General features: G+C 39.8%; 1 protein-coding gene across 4 annotated transcripts in view; it reads left to right on the top strand.

Moving 5' to 3' along the window:
- The window catches only part of ADRA1B (adrenoceptor alpha 1B), a 33,598-nt gene extending 17,577 nt beyond the window's left edge, over positions 1-16,021 (top strand). For all 4 annotated transcript variants that reach the window (XM_009685610.2, XM_009685606.2, XM_009685607.2 and 1 more), the window contains one exon: positions 15,255-16,021. In XM_009685610.2, the coding sequence (XP_009683905.1) occupies positions 15,255-15,817 (563 nt within the window). In that variant the 3' untranslated portion in view covers positions 15,818-16,021. The remainder of the gene's footprint in view (positions 1-15,254) is intronic.
- The last annotated feature ends 3,389 nt before the right edge of the window (positions 16,022-19,410 follow it).

The following is a 19,410-nucleotide window of genomic DNA, read 5'->3' on the forward strand; positions in this document are numbered from 1 at the left end:
CATGGAGAATTTTTCTCTCCTCACAATATGATTTTATCTCTCACCTCAGTCGTGTCCAAAGCATAAGTGAGGTGACTGGCTGAGCGCCTCCGCCACAGCACACTGTGCGCTGGCAGCGTTGCCCAGAGGGCTTCAGCCTGGAGGGCTGCAGGGTTAAACCCTCTGCCGGGGGCTCTGACCTGCCACAGGCTGAGCACCTGTAACTCCCAACATGCTCATCGAGGAGCTGCAAACACCTTGCACCTCGCAGAGCTGAGCTTCTGCGAGAGTTGCTGTTGTGTCAGTTAATACCCCTCCCTGTTAGCAGAGTAAAAATATTACCAGTGAAAATATCTTAGCACCCCAATACAGACTGCAGGCTCTGCAGCCCTCTCTGTCTAGAAAACCCTTCAAGGGCCCAACTCTTTATTGACAGCCTGTAGGCTAAGAAAGAAAGGGGGGGGGGGGGGAGAAAAATATAGTATCCAAATTCATTTAAATAGTAGGTACTTTTTCTTTGTTTTGCTCACTGGGAATAGGGCTGGTTTTGTTCCTTGTCCCTGATCTCTTTCTTTAATTTGTTCAGCTCACCCCAGAATATTTTGCAGTATTCATCTCTGTATATCAGTGCAAAGTGAATTAATAATGCCAGGGATGAGAGCATTGCTGACTAAAGCAGGTGGGGAAAACAAAACAATTATAAAATAGAAATCTCTTCCTGACATGCACAGTCCAGCAATTCTTAACTGGAGAAGGACGTGGAGAAAGACTTTTTAAGGCAGCATTTGCTGTGTGCTGCATTTTTCAGATCATAAATCTTTTTCTTCTGTGTCCTAAAGTCACAAACTTAAATGAAAGTCTATGAAGAACTCATAGAAAAAGCTCACTGTGGTATGAAATTAATTTCAGTGATAGATAAACGGCAGAATCCAAAGAGCTACCAGTGGCCTGGGCTACCTAAGGACATGCTGTAATCACACAGCCTACTCTCTCGTCAGCGCAGGACTGCAAACTACACCACCTTTCCTACTACTGAGTCCAAACTTAGGAATTCACGCCACTTCCTTTACTATCCTAGAAGGACGGGCTGCTTCTTCAGCCTCGATTATTCTTGCCCACCCCAAAACCTTATCTTAACAAATCTGCTTATATGTAGATGGACTTTCTTCATGCCAAAAGCATTTTCAGCTCTTCTACTAGTTTCCGGGCCAAAATTATAATTCTTTGGTTGTGACACTGCAATAAATTCCACAGCTACCCATTTTGATGTCCCAGACAAAGGAATATTGCATCAGGGGGCAGATATACACTGAAAGCAGAGATATTGCTTGAATAAATATTCCACAACAAAGGAAACAAAGATGTAATACCTAGTGCTTACAGGCTGTTTTTCAAGCAAGAATCTAAAGGCTTTGCATAGAAAGCTCTGTGTACAGATCTCTGTATACAGCTACAGAGAGAGGAATTAGAGCACTGACGCTATGATGTGTTGAGCGTCAGGAAACTATCAGTATGAAGAGCGACCCACAGTCTCTTCCTGTCTAGGGCTGTATGACTGGATTATGCAGCCTTCCATGTTAAGTATCTGATGATGCAGCAAAATATTGTCACGGAGAATAATGTGAGAAATTTGTTTTTATTCCAGTAGCTACCAGTAGTGGATATTCTTTCCAGACAGCAACAGAGCTATAGCATATCCCTATTATGCAAGATTAGAAACACTCCATGGCTTTCTAAGCTGTTGTTTTGCCATTTGAAATCACTTGTGGCACAGTGTAATGAATAAAATGAAGACATACCTGCCTTTGAGACAATTCATTGTGCCATTAATTCAGTGACTCAGTTTTGAAGAGCAAGTATCTTGCTTCTTTTAAAATTAATGTTTCTTCCCCTGCCCTGCCCCACCCCACTACATTCTTAGGCATCAGGACCATCTTAAACATCCATTACTGATAAATGCTTAGTAAAATAATTGATTTTAATGTAAAGACTGGAGCAGTGCCAAAATAAGGTAACACTACTCATGAAAATTCCCTCCTTTAAAGAAAAGATCAAATTTTATGCCAATACCTTTATTATGAAAATAAATCCAGAATGAAGGTTCATGTATGGTCATGTATTTTCCCCTGGCTATTAGGTTACAGTTCAGTCTCATTTCTGTTAAGCAACACAGCTTCTGTTAAGCTTGCAAATCCCAGCCTTGGACCTCCCTACACACACATGCGTGCTCGCGCACACGCATGCACGCACGCACGCACGCACGCACGCACAGAGTAAGGGAAAAACTCACGACCTCCACTACTATGACCAGAGCATATTAACCTTCACTGCCTATTACCTAACCCCAGTGATGATCCGCAGAGCGTCTAAGTGTTGCTGGTTCAGAGGCTAACTTCCTCTATTCCCACAAAACCTCCAAATTTATCCCCTAAAGTCAGGAGCAAAATTGTTGTAACTTCACTAGCAGTGCGAAAAGGTCCCATGAGTCTCATAATGACGAGACAACTGTTTTGACTATCCTAATATATTAAGATTTTGACACTTCTCTATAAAATAATACAAAATAATACAAAATAAAAATATTCTGCATGCTACAGGTCAGCCAATACAAAATGATTCTTAAAATAAAATGTTATTCAAGTACAGTATGTAGATTTATGTTACATCAGGCCAACCTCTGTATCCCTGCACCAAGAATACCAAAATAGGCCATTTAGTTTCCCATGGGAACTGCATTTCAAGGCATTAGGCCCAGTGCTGTCAATGCTATCAAGTTCTACTTTCTGCAAGGCTTTAGCCCTGGTTTGCCTACCATCTCGTTTTGGTCTTGCCTCATATTCTCCTTCCTAACCTGGCTATCTAGATTTGATGCCAAAGTTAATGGTTAAACAGAATTTGGGCAATTTACTGATCTATGCAGCAATCTGATCCTCTGCCCACTTGCAGCCCAATCTCTAGTACAACACTCAATTGCACAGGTGGCAGGAGGAATCTGTTTCTCCTATTTTCTACCCACTGCCTGTAAGACTAAGGACCATAAGGGCACTTCTTGACGAGTACAGCATGTTTTGTCACATGTAGAGGATCAGCATATTTCAAAATGATTCATTTTACTACTGAAATAGCCTCTCTTAAGCCCTGGTTTAAGCCTTCTGCACGAAAGTAACTTGCATCCAAAGGACTCCAGTTATCTTACAGAGTTCTACTTCTTAGAACAAAGCTGTTTTATCAAAACAGATGAGACTGTACAAATCTCTCAGGGATCGGGCACTTCTTATGTTGGCTTTTGATTTTCAGGTCAGAGGAATAAAGAGAAATCTTAAAGTGTACAATCTTCCAAAAGTAAATTTGCAGGACAATGCAGAAAAGCATGAATACAAAGATATCCACTGACAGTGACTATTCAGCCTCAGGGATGGTAGCAGCTCCTATCTGAGGTATGAAGAAAAGGCTATTCAGGGACATAACTGCAATGTGTCACATAAGATGGGAGTGTGGACCATGCCAGCAGTGTTAAAGGAGGAACAAAAACTTGCTAACTCTGGCATAAACCCAAGTCTGCCCCTAAAAACAAATGCTGTGGTTAAATGCTAGTAACTCTTAATGGAGAGAGCAGAAAAAATTGGTCTGCTTTCCAGGCCCACAAACCAGTCTCAGTAAAGAGGCCTTTACTGAACCAGAAAGCTCCAAAAAAAACAAAAAAAAGAAAGAGGACTGAGCCACTGGGCAGCAATAGGAAGTCTCAAAACTATTGAAATCAAAAACAGGAGAGAAGTGATACTTTCCGAGGCAATACTGCTAACAGCATCCAGCAGGGCAGTGGACACAGGGTCCTTATGTCTGAGGTGCCTGCAAGCGCTTGTACGTTTGCTCAGGTTGGTAGTCTTGATGAAAACACTGAGTAAAGTTACACCTGTGCATATGCTTCTAAAACATCCAGGCCTATACCCATACCTCAGGATCTCTGCTGCAGGGTCCTTATAGCGTCCCAATCTGTGAAATACAGAGCATGAACAAAAAGTGAAGGCCTTTTTAGTAAGTTCTGCTCCACAGCCCATTGCAAGATTTTGCACTATTTTGATAGGCTTTCAAATGGTACCTAGAGACCGAAAAGCAAAAATCATTAGTCTCCAAGTAACAAAAGAGAAAACATAATGGAAGTTAAGGCAATATCTTTGTAGCTGTGCTATTCAATTCCCTCTTAAAACCCTATTGTTTACCAAAGGCGACCAAGACAGATCACCTTAGTCGTAAGTCAGAAGCAAGAAGGAGAGAAAAAGAGACTAAAGCATACCCAGTAATTGAAGATTTTTAAGTATGATAAATGAAATGTCAGCAAACTTAGATTTGCTTTTCTTGTCTCCTTAATCAGCTAATCCTTTGCAAAACAAGTACAAGCTTGGCTATATTCTTTCTATTTAGCAAGCTGCAGAAGTCTGTAACTCTTTTCAACAAAATAATAATAATAGTATCATATTTCTGTCCCTATTTAAGTCATTTTTAGAGTACCGCACAAGGTTCTTACTAAAATTGTTATTCATTTTTATCTGATTTATATATACTATGCAAACATAAATTAACTCTCTCTCTAGTGTAATTCATTGTAGCTATTCTGGATTGAGGGACGGTAGACTAGTATGTACTAGGATATATGCAGTTTGTATAAAAATTTTAGGTGCTTGGTTGAACTTTTGCATATCTCACTTTAAAGGATTGTTCTTTAAGTTTGTAAATAAAAGAGATAAAAGACCTTGAAAGAATTTTTGTTATCCAAGAAATGCCCCAACTATTATGACACTATAGATGGGGCATAAGAAAACCCTTAAACTTGCTGCTTTTTTCATGTTTTTTTAAACTACAGCTTTTCTCTTTCTTTCTCTTTTGGGCTGGGGAAAGAAAGCTCCTATCTGTCTTTCTTATTGCTTTCTAAATGCCAACTTGCAAATGTTCTGTTGTACCATAACCTCCTTAAAAATCATTTTCCAATCTTAAAGTTTTGCTCTTCAACAGCATCTTTTGCATGAAGCTGTATAAAGGACAGTCATGTACTGCAGAACAGAGCAGGATCTCTGGAAACGATAGATTATCTTGTACCATCTGCCGACCAGAAACAATCTTGCTATGCCAGGAGTGCCAATATCGACGCATAGATAGACGCTGTCCCCTAAAAAGATAAATGTAGCTGCTTCACTTTGCAGTTGCCTGTAATAGAAGAAGCTGTAACAATTCCAGGGTATGGTAAAAAGATTGGATCCACTTCCACCAGCAAAGCTTCAAAGAAGGCAAAGTCCTGGCTTTATTTTGGCAATTACAGGTCCGTCTCTAGTTTAGGGCCTTTATAAGTACCTCAGGTTTGAGCCACTGTGAATGAAGTTCATGCGAGTCTTGTAGAAGTATTTGTTCACCTGAAATATGAGACACCCTTTATCAGAGATAGATAGTGGTCATGATAAGAAATTGTGGATTTTAATTAGGGTAAGAATATTCTGCATTCATGTACATCTCCTAGCTTCACTTACCTGCACAGAAAGAGCAGGATCAGGCCTTAGATCTGCAGGGGCGGTTGAGTATAGTCAATACCAATAATGTATTTGTTGGCAGACATTTAGTTCCCTGTTTGGATGGGATGAACGAATGAGTATAAACCACTTATAACCTATCAAGATAGATGGTGAGACTTCTTTGTACGACTTCATTGACTGAATTGGAAAACATAAGAAATGAAAGCCTCAAGGGTCTTGAGGACTAGATGAATGATACTTTCATTATCCATCACAAGTGTTTGTTCACCCAGGGCTCAGAAGCCTCCAGCAAAAAAATCCCATAACTGCTATAGGTAGCCATTTCTAGGACACAAACACTGCACAATCAGGGCTTTATTCTTATCTTATCTTATATCTGGCCTAGATCCTCTGACATAATACATAACGTACCTATTAATACGTTGAAGAATGAGATCTGCTGTACTTGCAACAGCATCGTATTTCTATTCCTCTCACATTATTTTCTGCAGTGTCATTGCCTAGTCGGTTATTCCTTATTTGATATTTCTCCTTGCTCAGTGTGTGGCAAGTTGCTCCCCTGACACACACCCAAGTTACCCCGAGAGACGGGATTGCACCTCCGCAGCCCAGTGGTGACTGCAGGGTGGCTGCCGATGCCGGTGCTCTCGCCTAGCCCTGCGGCCTGGGCCCAGCTGGGACACACACACCCAGACTTCCCCGGAAAAGCCAGCGTGCTGGAAAGCTGCATCCAATGCTACCCGCCGTAACTGGTTTGTGTAGTCATAATTTAATTATCTTCCCTTTCGTTTTCTTTATTAAATTTAATTCTGTTGCTTTTGGATGCTCCTCCTATGTCTCAAGATCTTCTTCTCATTTTTATTCTAACCCTCTCCTCCAGTAGGCTTGCAGTCCCTCCCAGCTTGATGAGTTCTTAATTTTATACGTGACCTCTCTATTTCATCCTCTACTGTTTGTAAACTGTGGGTTTTTTTTCCTATATTAAATAAGTCCAGGGGAATGTAAACAAACACTGAATGCTGGATGGAAAAAAATCAGGAGCTTTAGAAATTCAATTAGCTTTAAAACCCTGGCATGCTGACTTGGCTAAGCATGTGGTAAAAAAGACCGCAGAAAGCTTAAATAAAAGACTAACACATCCTTTCTGCAGTCTCTAAATTCATACTCATAACAATTCTGATCAGAGGCAGCCTATTATTTTTACAGGCAGATTTTTACTAGCTATACACATCCGAAGCAGCGGTTAGCACTCGGCCCTTAGCTACCAGCAGCTGCGGCTGCAGCAGGAATCACAGCGTGAACTGCAAAAGAAAAGAGGAGGTTCCCGGTCAGGCCACCAGCAGCTGTCTACTGACCGGCACCGGGCAAGGTCTCTCACTGATCAAATGACAACTTTGATCGAATCACTTTCCACTGGAAGACTGAATTCCATCATCATATAAACTACTCCTTTTGCTAAAGTAGCCTTCTCGAAAACAGATTAAGAGAAAAGGTTTGATATTTTTGAAGCCTCCTGTTTTTCATGCTTCAGAACTCATTTTTTATCATTTTGAATTTTGTATTTTGATATTTTCATTGTAAAAGTGATTTTTAAAACATTGGATTTTTCACTTATGGAGAATGTTGAAATGGCCAGGCTTAACTCTGCTCAGAATGATGCCGTCCTGCACAAAAATGGAATAACTCTCTCCTGTGAATGAAGGAGATGTCTGCCTTCCAAGGTTACATTAACCTTTACAATTTGACCAGTTTCTTTAACAAAACTTCCAAACATTTATTATCCAGTTCTCTGACTACTTCTGTTTTATAGCATTCAAACAAGCAGGGGGTGTTTTCTTAAGAAAATCTCCTATTCAGTGTTTTAAGTTTTGGAACACTTCATTTTCTATTTGCTATGAATAGAGACAAATAGTTTCAAATTATATGGCTACTTTTTTTAATCTTAATGATAAAAGCCTGTCCAGTGAAGCTGTCTCTCTACCCAGTTATTGTTTCATGCCATACTTCACTGTGGCTAGTTTGTTATTGCTGGTATATCAACTGACACACAACAAAGCACTGAAACAACTCCAGACTATTCTATTTCAGTAAAAACAAATGCTGTATTTGTTCCAGTAAACAGGCACATACATTCACCACAGGTTGGCTGTCATCTGAGCAAAACCGGATTTAGATTTTCAAATGTGACTTTTTGTAACCAGTAAAAAATATAACACCTAGCAACCCAAAACTCATCCATAGAGCCTTTTTATTCCCTTAAATCTAGGAAATTCATAGTACTTCTACTAAAATGTGCAACAGTTGTCTAATCTAAGTCTTAAATATTTCTTTCTAAAAAGATCCAGTAATACTATGAGTAATTTATATACTTAAGTGGTATCAAATATGTAAGTTATTAAAAATAGATATTTGAAAAATAGAAAGTCTGTTACCGTAAGAGAAAATGATTGGAAGAGAAAATAGGAGTTGGAGATTAAACTAAGGAAGATATAAGGAGAGTAGAAATTAGTATGTAAAGTGAAGAGGAAGAAAAATGAAATAAAGGTAACCGGAAAGAGAAAATTTTCTTTTTCCCAGATGCAACAAGAAAAACCAGAGCAGTTAAAGAACAGGTGGACAGGAAAGGAGAACGTGGAGAATTTTAGATTACAAAAAAATCATTTATAATTTAAAATTTTCCTCCCACAGGACACAAATAGTAAATATATGGCATTCTTGAAAATGCACATGCAGAGAATACCCCCTCACATGAAAAAGACTCGCACAACCATTAATGTAGGATGTGTATCTATTCAAATACCCTGTCAGTGAAGAAGGCTGACAACAGAGTGGGCTGTATCAACAGGAATGCGGCTTACAGGTCAAGGGAAGTGATTATTCCCTTTTACTCAACACTCATGTCTGGAGTACTGCATCCATGGGGGATGCCCTACTACAAGAAAGGTGTTGAGAAATTGGAGTAAGTCCAGTGGAGGCAACAAAGGTGGTCAGGGGGCTGGAGCCCATGCTGTGTGAGGAAAGGCTGAAGAAATGGGGCTTCTACAGCCTGGAAAAGGGAAGTCTTAGAGGGGACCTAATGCAGAGCTGACCCTGCTTGGAGCAGGAAGCTGGACTAGAGACTTCGAGTGGTCCCTTCCCACTGCAATAATTCTGTAATTCTAACAACTTCTTGGCTTCCAATCCCATGAAATGTGTGTGTGTGTGTGTGTGTGTCTGTGTGTCTGTGTGTCTGTGTGTGTGTGTCTGTGTCTGTGTGTGTGTGTACATACACATATATCCATTAGAACCTAGTGATATTTCACAAATGTCTGACTGTCCGCTGTATGTTGACCTTTAATGCATAGCTGTTTACTTCCTCCGTGTGAATGGAAATAGCATACAGAGCTGGCACAGAGATATCACAGGCAATTCCAAAAGTTTTCTTTAACTTATACATAGCCTTGTATCTTATTTTTCCGATGTAAGCTCTTGCTAATCCTTGCTATATCTGATCATCTTGCATATACACACAATTGGATAGAAAGTTTTCTCCCTTCTCCTGGAAGTAATCTGAGGGTTTTGGTTGGTTGGCGGATGTTTCGGCTGGTCTAATTTTGATGCTAAGTTCTTTCTTGTATAAAGTAGAAGAGGAAAGTGAAACACGTCCTGTATACTACACTTTCATCACGAAGCTTGCCAGCTATTACATTAAGACTCCTTAAATAGAAGGTCTTAACTTTCCCACCCTCCTTCTGTTCAAATATAGCAGCTACTGGAGAGAGGTAGCAAAGAAGCAGATATTTAGATGGAAGAAAAATAACAGAACAGGAAAGAATATGAGCGCGCAATGTGTGTGCATGTCTATGTGTGTGACTCCTCTGGAGGAGGCTACATCAAAACTTCCTTCAGTGAAGAGTTTTCCTTAATTAAGACTATTGGGATTAAGCTAGTCCAGATGATTTTCCTGCTGCTCATCCTGCTATTTTAGGGGTTGTTCCAAAGTCCACTGAGTCATTACGAGCCTTTACAAAGGCTTTCAAGGACTCCCATTGACTCCAGTGGACTCTGAATTTTAATGATTCATTGATGTTCTGGCCAGATATTCTGTAGAATATGTAATGACAAGTAATATAGCAAAATGTTTCCCATAATCTTCCCTAATTTCACTGAGGATGTTTTAAGTACTTTTAGTGAAATAAAGCATTCATTACGAAACACTAATCAGATCCTAAATAAAATTAGCTTTTACTAGACAAAATACGTGTTAATTCCTTTTTATGATATTTGCTATTGCTCGGTGCACTTCCAAACTGAATAGGTCTATCATGTCTGGTAAGCACAGTTGGTTAAACTAATATCCAAAACACAATCCAAACTGGTCAAGTTGATGAGTTTCTGAAATATTTCATGCTCTGCATTTCGTTGGACACGTGCAAAATCTTCATGGGTGTCAAAGCGGCAATCAGCAGTGAGCACGTGGTGCTATTTTTAATAAATCACAGGGTTTAACTTGGAGAAATAGGAGAGAATAGAAAATATTCATTGCCTCAGAGGAAAGCTGCTAAACATGAAGCATCAGGAGAGAGATCTTTTGGAGTTGGAGAGTCATTGTGGCTACCCCCATCACAAATAAATCACCGAGGAGATAATTATAGGCAATGTTTTCCAGCCATTTTGAAACGCAGTATAAATCAGTACAGGGAAATATTTAATCTGTTTATCAGACTGCGGTGGGAAAATAACTGGAGATTAGAGGAGGAAATATTAGTTTGATGTTTGGCGAGTGTGTCTGGTAGGCTTAGCTTTATCATTTTATCAAGGTACCAAAATAGCCCGCAGTTGTTTGCTCCTAACAGGTTAGTTATGAGGTAAAGCATGTGTACAGTTAAATAAAAGGTTAATTCCAAGAACAAGGTAAGGAAAAGGGTAATGTTAAAAATATATGAGCTAATCAAAATATTTTTCATATCTTTATATAGTGAGAGGCAGTGGAGCTTTGTACAACAGTCACTAAATTAAACTATATTTATAAGTGTGTGGCATGCATAGGGACATCCATCTAAACCACCTTCTGGATAATAACGAACATCTTTTCTTCCCTCGCTGTAGAAGACTCAGGCTGGGATTCCACCCAGTAAGGAGGGACTGAACACAAAAAAAATCAGGAACTTCTTAAAGCTCTGAAGAGAATAAGTGCCCAAATAAGTATCTGTCTCGTACATTCCATTTTTCTAACAGTTAATCCTCACCCTAAATAACAGATATATTTACCAAGAGCATCTAAGACTACACTGTCAGTGAGATTCCAGTTCTGCAAACGTAAAACTCTGCCAGGTTGCCAAAACTTAAGCCATAAAGTTTTCCTGATGAACAAAGTTATATTCTGCAGAGTCAATCAGGGAAAGCAGGCCTAGAAGGGATCTGAAGAGGTCATCCAGAGTGCCCTCCAACCCAAAGGCAGGATCAGCTATACATAAATCAGTAGATATGTGTCTACTGTGTTCTTAAAAGCCTTCAGTGTTGTATTTCTACGCCCTTCTTAGGCAACATATTCCAGAACAGAAAGCATTTCCTAATCTGTACGCTTGATTTCTCTTGCTGCAATTCAAATCTGTGTTTCATATGCTAGCCACTGTGGACATGGAAAACAATTTCATTCTTTTCCTCTTTGCTGATAAATTTTATGCCTTTCAAGACTAATTGTCATGTCTCTCTTCAGCCCTCTTCTTCCATGATGAAAGTTTTATTATGAAACTATTATTTTTCAGAGCATCTGTGGCCTTCTCTAATGCTCCTCTTCATTAGCTGTGAATTGCATCAGAGGTGGGATTTTGCTACGGTCACAAAAGCGACCACACATTCCCACAGCCTCTGCAGTGCCAGCAAGGTTATCTGCTCATGTGGATCAGTTTCCGCCAATTCCAGAAAATATTCTTGCATTGTGTTTCTTTTGCACGGGACAGGGGTAGTAGGACCCACCAAACACATTATTGTAAAGCTCTGTACTACCCACAGTGTGTTCTAGCAGTTAAGAGAGTTGTGCTAGGTCTCATGATTCTATTCCTGGTAAAACAAGGACTTTCTCCCTGGTGAAAATGATTTAGCATGTGACCTTCTGCTGACCACTTTTACCTTTCCCTGGGTCACATTGCCCACTGGAGGATGGTGTAAAGCATTGTGAGATGATCAACAGATGGAAAGTACTGTCTAAGAGCAAATGAGTCATGCTCCCACATAGGAACTTATTTTCACTGGGATTGCAGTGACCTCTCTTTTTGCTAGGGCCTTCTTTGAATAATTGTCACACCACCATACTTTTTAAACAACTCGGAAGTAATTGTGCATTATATCATAGACTAAGCGAAATTCATCTCCCTTCAAAAGAGTTGTATATGTATATATATATATATATCAGGAAGAGTCGAGGGGTTAAGACGAATTCTATTCAGTTTTTGTACATCAGCCACAAATAAGAGCTATTAGCACTATTAGCACATCGATCCATAAATCAGTAGCTTATTTATCAAATTAGCATTTCTTGTTCAAAAACAAATAATTCTTCCTGCTCTTCTTGTGAAAAATTAATCTTATACCTTGTGTATAATATTAAAAAGTCTAAGCAACATTCTCATTGTGCTGTTTGCAGAACTGAGAAAAAATGGAGAACAAAGAAGTAGTTAATCATCACTGTTTTAATTAACTATCTTGCATATTATTCCTGTATTTCTTAGACTTTCAAAACCTTTCTACTGTTGCAGCTAAACACTGAGCTCTCCTTTATTTTTAAATCACACCACCTCACAGCTTTCCAAACTGATATATTTCCAGATTTTCTCTGTTAATCACTCAGCTGGGGAAAGCAAAGATCATGGCTTTTAAATGATTGATCAGGGCTCAGTGATATTTCTAGAATCAGGACTGAAAACAAGGTGCCTCCCTCAGTCATGTTGTTACTAATAAATCCTCTGCTCTTTTGTGTAGCTATCCTTTAACACAAAAGAGCTTTGAAAACGCCTGCTGCAACCACTGAAAATGGCCTGCCGTCATTTTTTTCGAACAACATTTGAAAAATAGATTATCCTAAAGGCATAAGATAGACATAAGCTCCTTACCTTCTTTTCTTAAGCAACGCACATTTCTTTAAGGACTTTACAAATATTATCCATTTTTTAACACTTTTTACCTTTTTCTGTGCTTGGTCTCTTAGTCTTTACAGTATGTGTTTATATTCTGTTCATGTGCAACATAGGTTCTACAAGCACAACCCATTTATCTGCATTGGTTCCCAGTTTTCTTTTCTAGCTTATGTTATTTGTCCTTAGGGAATTTCACAAAATCTGTCAGCAAGCTTTCTTAATAAATTATTTTTTAATTTTATTGAAAACTATCCCCTAACATTTACTATGTCCACATTGAACCTGCGTAAAAATATCAAAATCTTGTAGAATAAAGTCCTGTACATTTTCAGTTATTACATAAGGAGAGAGAAGCAAACCAACTGATCTGGAAAAACACACGATTGCCCATTCAGGACTTGCACACAAGAAAAAATGGGAGCTCTTCGGAGCTCTTCAGCTACTCAATGAACTTTACTGGGCTATGAGAGACCATCTGTATTTTAAAGGACTTTCAGAAAACAATTTAAGAAATTTAACAATTTGAGTTCCAAAAAGTTGCTCTTTGTACATCATCACATTTTTACTTGTTTTGTACAGTCACAGAGCTTCTCTTTTCCCTAAATTCAATGGAAAAATGTTGCAATTATTACTTAGAAAATTAATCCTGACAAAGTTTGCAGCTGTGCATGTAGGGGGTTTTGGAGCATCCTCTTCACCTTGTCTGCAGTTATAGACCTAAAAAACTTTCACTAAAGCTTTATAAGACTGACACTCACTTAATGGCTTATTCATTCGAATCACATAAATTGTTGCTGAATCTTTCATCAAAGAGTATGTAACACTAACAAAACAGCTTAAGTACTTGCATTGCTTTGATTTGTCTGTTGCAAATTTATTGGATACAATTCATAGCATCCTCATATGTTGTATTCAGCACTTTCTGCAATACGAAATCAGGACCACGATTTAGGACCTCCATCAGATGGAGAGAAGAGGCATTTGTCAAAACCTGCAAGCTAGTAGCAGTGACAAAGCAATACAGGATGTGGGGTCAACTTATGAGAGCCTTGCACATGGAGAAGAAGTTAGTCAAGTGCAGAAGTCATGAAAGAAGTACTATGAACCTTGTACTTTAACACCTCCACTTCAACCTAAGGGCAGGAGCGTTGCTTAACTCCGAGGTAATTGGCAGAACCAGTGCTAGCCTGCACCACCCCAATACACTGCCAAGGGAAGGAACTCTTCCTCTGGATTCACAGTATCCCTCCTGGCTCCTATTGCCCAAGTGCGGGGGAGGATGAGACTTTCCAGATGGCCGACGCAATAGCATGTTATTTTCTCTTCCGAACCCACTCGGGGACTAGCTGACACACAGAGGAGGGCAGGGAGTTGAGTGAGGAATGGCACGTACTTACCTCCCTTTGGCTTCCTTGGGAACTAAGGAGACTCAGATCCCCATAGTCAGCACCAGGCCAGCAGTGTCATCCAGAAAAAAAGCGGTATCTGCTGCTGCACATCAGAGCTATTTACCCAAGTAGCTGGGAAGTGCTTTTGCACAATTTTGAGGCTCAAGCCATGGCCTCTACATTGCTACAAGAGGTGGGAAACATGCCTAGAATGACATCCCTCCCCGCTAAAGCATTCTGACGGTTACCACTGACCGGCTGCTTTCACAGCCCGGGGCGTCTGAAACCGCACCAGAGTACCAGGTCATTGTTCTCAGAGACGTGCCACTTCCTCTTGAAAAATTCTTAAAATCCAACCCCAGCTCTTAAAATGAGGCTCCTGTCCTAAACCCCTTGTATTTTATTACTTTAGCCAGACACAAAGGTGATTTCCCAAATGAGTAACTACTGAATTCTTGCTTTGCTTAAAAAATTTCAGATATCCTTTTAAAAAGCTACATTTGCTAAATTTAGTTGACCAACTGCATGTTTTTAATGCTAAAAGTACACTAAATGGATTTCCCAGTATGAGTTTTTCGCTTGGACAACTTCTGTAGGGAAATTGGCTGCAAATGAAAGAGGAAGTATTCATGAAATAATCTTACTGTTTGAGTTACATCATTTTTATGAATGGCTATGTGAACTACCAGAATTAACTTCAGGTTTCAAGAGGTTTGTACTGTTACAATAATCTAGATAAGATGTGGTTATGTTTATGAGCTGCCGGAGAATGTATTAGAACTGATAAGCTATGTCCGAGCATACTCCTTCCCAAGATGAGGGCAAATGAAAAGCCTGGGAATAGTTGGATCTTTTTCTTAGAAAATGATATTGAAAAGCTCTTTGAAGAAAGCACAGCCTTACTCCATGTGTGCATTATGTAGCACCTTGGTCAATGGAGATTTGATCTTTCTTTGGGATCCACAGATGTTAGTGCAACAGATATGCACATATAAACACAAAGACTGCTCTTTATTTTAATTCTATGTTAAGTATGTGCTTCTTTAGCTTTTGCGTGGTAAATAAGCATTCCCTTATTAGCTTTAAAAATAAAAATGACATATTATCACCAAAAGACTTTAACAAAAGCAGCAGGCATGAGGGATTTTTAACAAAGAGAGTCTACTAGTTATCTGAAGAGACATTTGCCTTTCCTAAAGACAGGAAACCAATTACCTCAGGTATTGTTTCTGTTTGTTTCTTCCGGACAGGCTCTCTGTTTTCTGCTCTGAAGCCCCCTGAAACGATCTTCAAGGTGATTTTTTGGCTTGGCTACTTTAACAGCTGCTTGAATCCAATCATCTACCCTTGCTCAAGCAAAGAGTTCAAGAGGGCTTTTATACAAATCCTAAAATGCCAGTGCCACCGTCGAAAGCAGCTGGGATGGTGGGCCTACAGCTACAGAAACTGGAATCGGTGCTCCTTTGAACACCCTAGGAAGGACTCTCTGGAAGATAGTGGGAGTTTCCTCAGTGGCAGTCAGAGGACATTATCTTCAGCATCTCCTAGCCCGGGCTACCTGAGCAGAATCACTCACCCGCATATGGAGATGTGCACATTCCAGGAGTGGAGAAACTCCAGCTCTTTCCTGAGCCCCTTACAGGAAGGCAACAGGCAAAAGGATCCGTGCCAGTTCTTTACCTTCAATCTCTTAACAGAGGGCAACGGACACATTGCTGCTGGCAACCAAGTTTCCAGCAATAGGAACTGCGAGGCCGTTTGTGACGCACTGAATGGCAAAACTAACTGCAGAGCAGACATGACGCTGGAATGAACAAATTCAAAACACTCTCTGCATGGACTCTGTTCTCCTCTTCACTAACTCATTGGATGTTTAGCCCAGGTGAAGAAATGGACCTATGCACAGTTTCTCAGTATGGCAATAGAAGAAAGCCAGTGAGGGACAGGCAGGCTCCCATCACAAGAGTGGCAGAGTCTGGGGAGCAACCATATTTCAAGTCAATTGCCAGAGAGGCTACAGAATACAGGGAAGGGGCCAGGTAAACGCAGGGAAGAGCAGAGCCAATTATTTAGATATCGTGGAAGTGCTGAAGAACAGCCAAACACATATGTTTATAGAAAGAATGTATAAATATGGGGGTGGGCAGGGGGGAATGTATATGAATGTGTGTGTGTACATGTGTGCTACCTGCATGTTTGGATGCCTGAGAGTGGATGTGAGCAATGCAGTTGCACAGTATTGTCTGTACCTCTCCAGGGTACTAGTTGACGCTGATTTCACCTGTAAAATTCTTACTGTTGTTGTACTTCACTGTACATTAGCACTTTAGAAATGGAAAATAATGTCAAAGATTAAAGTAATTTTGCAACAGTTTAAACACTTGCACTTATTAATGTAGAACTTGAATTCAGCTAGGTTCCCTCATCACATGATTTTCACTTCAAAACAAAACCCTCATGGAGGTCAAGTTGATCTTTGTAACTCTTAGTATGCTCTTGAAGCTTTCTGCAGTTGCTTCTCTTCCATGTTTACCTTATCACCAAACAGATGTAAACTCCTCTATCTTTCACGATGTTGTTTTTCGAAAGCTTGAAAATACCAGCACTGATAAGAGCTCACAGTGCACATTTCAGCACATTAATAAGCGTCCTGTAAACATGCAGGCTACCAGAGGATCTGATTTCTAAAATCAACATTCATAAATCATTCCAAATCCATCATAACCAGCGCTGGAGACACAGCACAAAAGAGCACTGACCATTGGAGGCCTCAAACCCAGCATTAGAACAACCACGCAGAGCCATTCATTCTTTCAGCATACTTTGAAAATAGTATTGCATTTCTAGAAGCTTTTACTTTGCCACTTAGGTCAGAAGAGAAACAGTCAAAAACCTGCAGTAGTGTAAGAGGTTCACTTTCATTAATATTTTTCACTTCAGTACTACATTACTGTAACAGAACTCCTGAGAATGTCTCCTAGGACTTTTCAGGTCATGTTTGGAAGCTGTTTTCATCTCTTGCAACTAAGTGTGAATCATGAAACTGCTAACTGAATTTTTACATAAAGTGGTACAAACCATGAAAATTGGTGTTTACCCCTTCCTCCAACTGAGGCTTTCATTATTAGGAGTTTTAGTGACACTGTGACATTTTTGTAAAGCCTGTAACAGAGAATGAGCCATAAACAGATGTACTGAAAATATTTAGGGTCAATTTAACAATGCTAGACCCCAAGGGAGAGCCGTTTCCTTTTGTGGCCTTGAATGCATATTCTCTCATTAAGTTGGCAGGGAGGGATGTGGCTTGTGGTTAGATCAAATATCCCCCAGCTCAGTGAGCAATGATAGGAAAGCCACGTTCTAAGGTCTTTCCATGGTAATATGTTATAGTGAGACCCATGTAAGTACATTTTGAGTCTAATTCTGATCCCACTGAAGTTATGGCCAATCTCCTATTTAAATAACTCTGTTTTGATCATAGGGTAGGCTGTAATTTCCTCCTAAAAGGACAATGCTTATAAAATTTAGAAGTATTATAGAACAGATATATTCTTTTTGCTTATTTATTGCACTCATTATGGCTGCAATAAATCAAGAATTTGCTATTGACTGTGATGTACTAGTATGAAATGATCATCTTTGGGCTTCTAAGTAGCAGAGAAATAGCTTTCAACCTATTGCTGTAATTTTTGGAGCAAGCCTACAGGAGTGTGTCAAACAGTTTTACTCACATTGGGCTTTGCAAAGCCTCTTAGAAATTACTGTTAATTGGAAATCACCTTTTTTAATCAAACCAGCTGATGGCACACTTCAGCTAAGTTTTGAATCACACATGACTTGTATGGTGTGAAATAAGTAACATTATCCATATTGGAGAATTTCTAAATGATATGGTAGGTTTCAGAATAACTAGCGTTCTGTTACTCCAAAGCTTTTAACAACGTAGCTTTCAGAGACTGATCATTCTCCTAATTAGCTTCTAGTCCTAACAAAGTTTCTAGTGGTCTCTGATATCATTTAAGCTCCTTAAACAATATGATGTAATTCTCTAGTTATCTATGAAATCTGATAGGCTACCACCTCATATCAGAGTTACCTATAAGTTGTTGTCATCTCTATATTTCTATATGTAATGGTATAAACACTGCAAGAGAAGATCGCTTACTGCTTTTTCAACCTACCAAAATCTACCCCAAAAAACCCAAAACCTCTCATTTCAGTAATAACTGAAAAAACACCTTTCCCTAGATATCCTAACTGATCGGAGGAGAAGAGGCATATTAACAAAGGTACAGATTAACATCATGCTAGTCTATGCCAATTTGAATAGCCAGTGCCTCTAACCCTAGGAATTATATGCAAAAATCTTCACAGTGCCAAAAGCCCAAGATACATGTCCTATATGCCCTAGAGAGCTGAAGGGAAAAGGTGTTCCATTAGTAGACGGTAATGTTTTTCCCGAAGAAATCCATTGCTCTTCTGTAGGTTTGGGCTGGGAAGGCTGCTGGGCTTTGCAGGGACTCAGCACCATGGACGCATCCGCCCTTGCTAGCTTCGCTCCTCTCACAGCCAGCCACAACTTCACCGCTTTTCATGTGATAAAGTTATAGCATGGGAGGCACGTCTGAACTGCATGCAAACATATGCGGCTCCTTAGCCACAGGATAGCTACCCTATAGTGCTTCCCTAAGCCCAAGTTCTGCAAGTATGTTACGGGTAACCTGCCTGGGGACATGACTAGTGGGTTATTCTGCCTTGCCAGGAAAATAGGAAACAGAGAGAGGCTCTGCTTCAGGATCTCTGATACTAGGGAAAACGAGAAGGGAAACAAGTTTCTTCAGCATGTTAAAGATGGAAAACAAGAAGATGGAAATAATCACATGCAATCAAAATAAATACATTCTACCATTTCTAAGACAGACATTTCCACCAGGCCCATTTTTCTTGGCATATTCATTAGGCCGCATCCTGAGGCTTCATCTCATACCTCCTTGGCGTCAGATATATGAGGGAGTGAAAAACTACAGGCTCCAGCACAGCAAACAGTGTTAATCACTACCCAATAAAATTTTAAGATTTAAGTGTCTGCAACTTACAATCGTAACAAATATAAGATGGAGCGATTCTTAATTTCTCTCCACAATACATTTCGCAACTGGATTTTTTTTTCCTGGTCATATACTTATCTCACTCTGCTGGGGTCCCCATGGCCATCCACTAGATTCTACATGACCCACCCAAACAAATAGATTACTGCTCTTCCTCTTTACCTTTAATCTCATAAATTCCCATTTGTAGGGTCCTACACAGCCCCTTCTCCTTATGCTAAGCAACACTGATATCAGCAGGAACCAATCCACGTGAACATGCTAAACTGTGTAAAGCTCCAAAAAAGGTTGCATCGCA

The sequence above is a fragment of the Struthio camelus genome, chromosome 13, assembly GCF_040807025.1.
Source record: "Struthio camelus isolate bStrCam1 chromosome 13, bStrCam1.hap1, whole genome shotgun sequence".
Taxonomy (NCBI): Eukaryota; Metazoa; Chordata; class Aves; order Struthioniformes; family Struthionidae; genus Struthio; species Struthio camelus.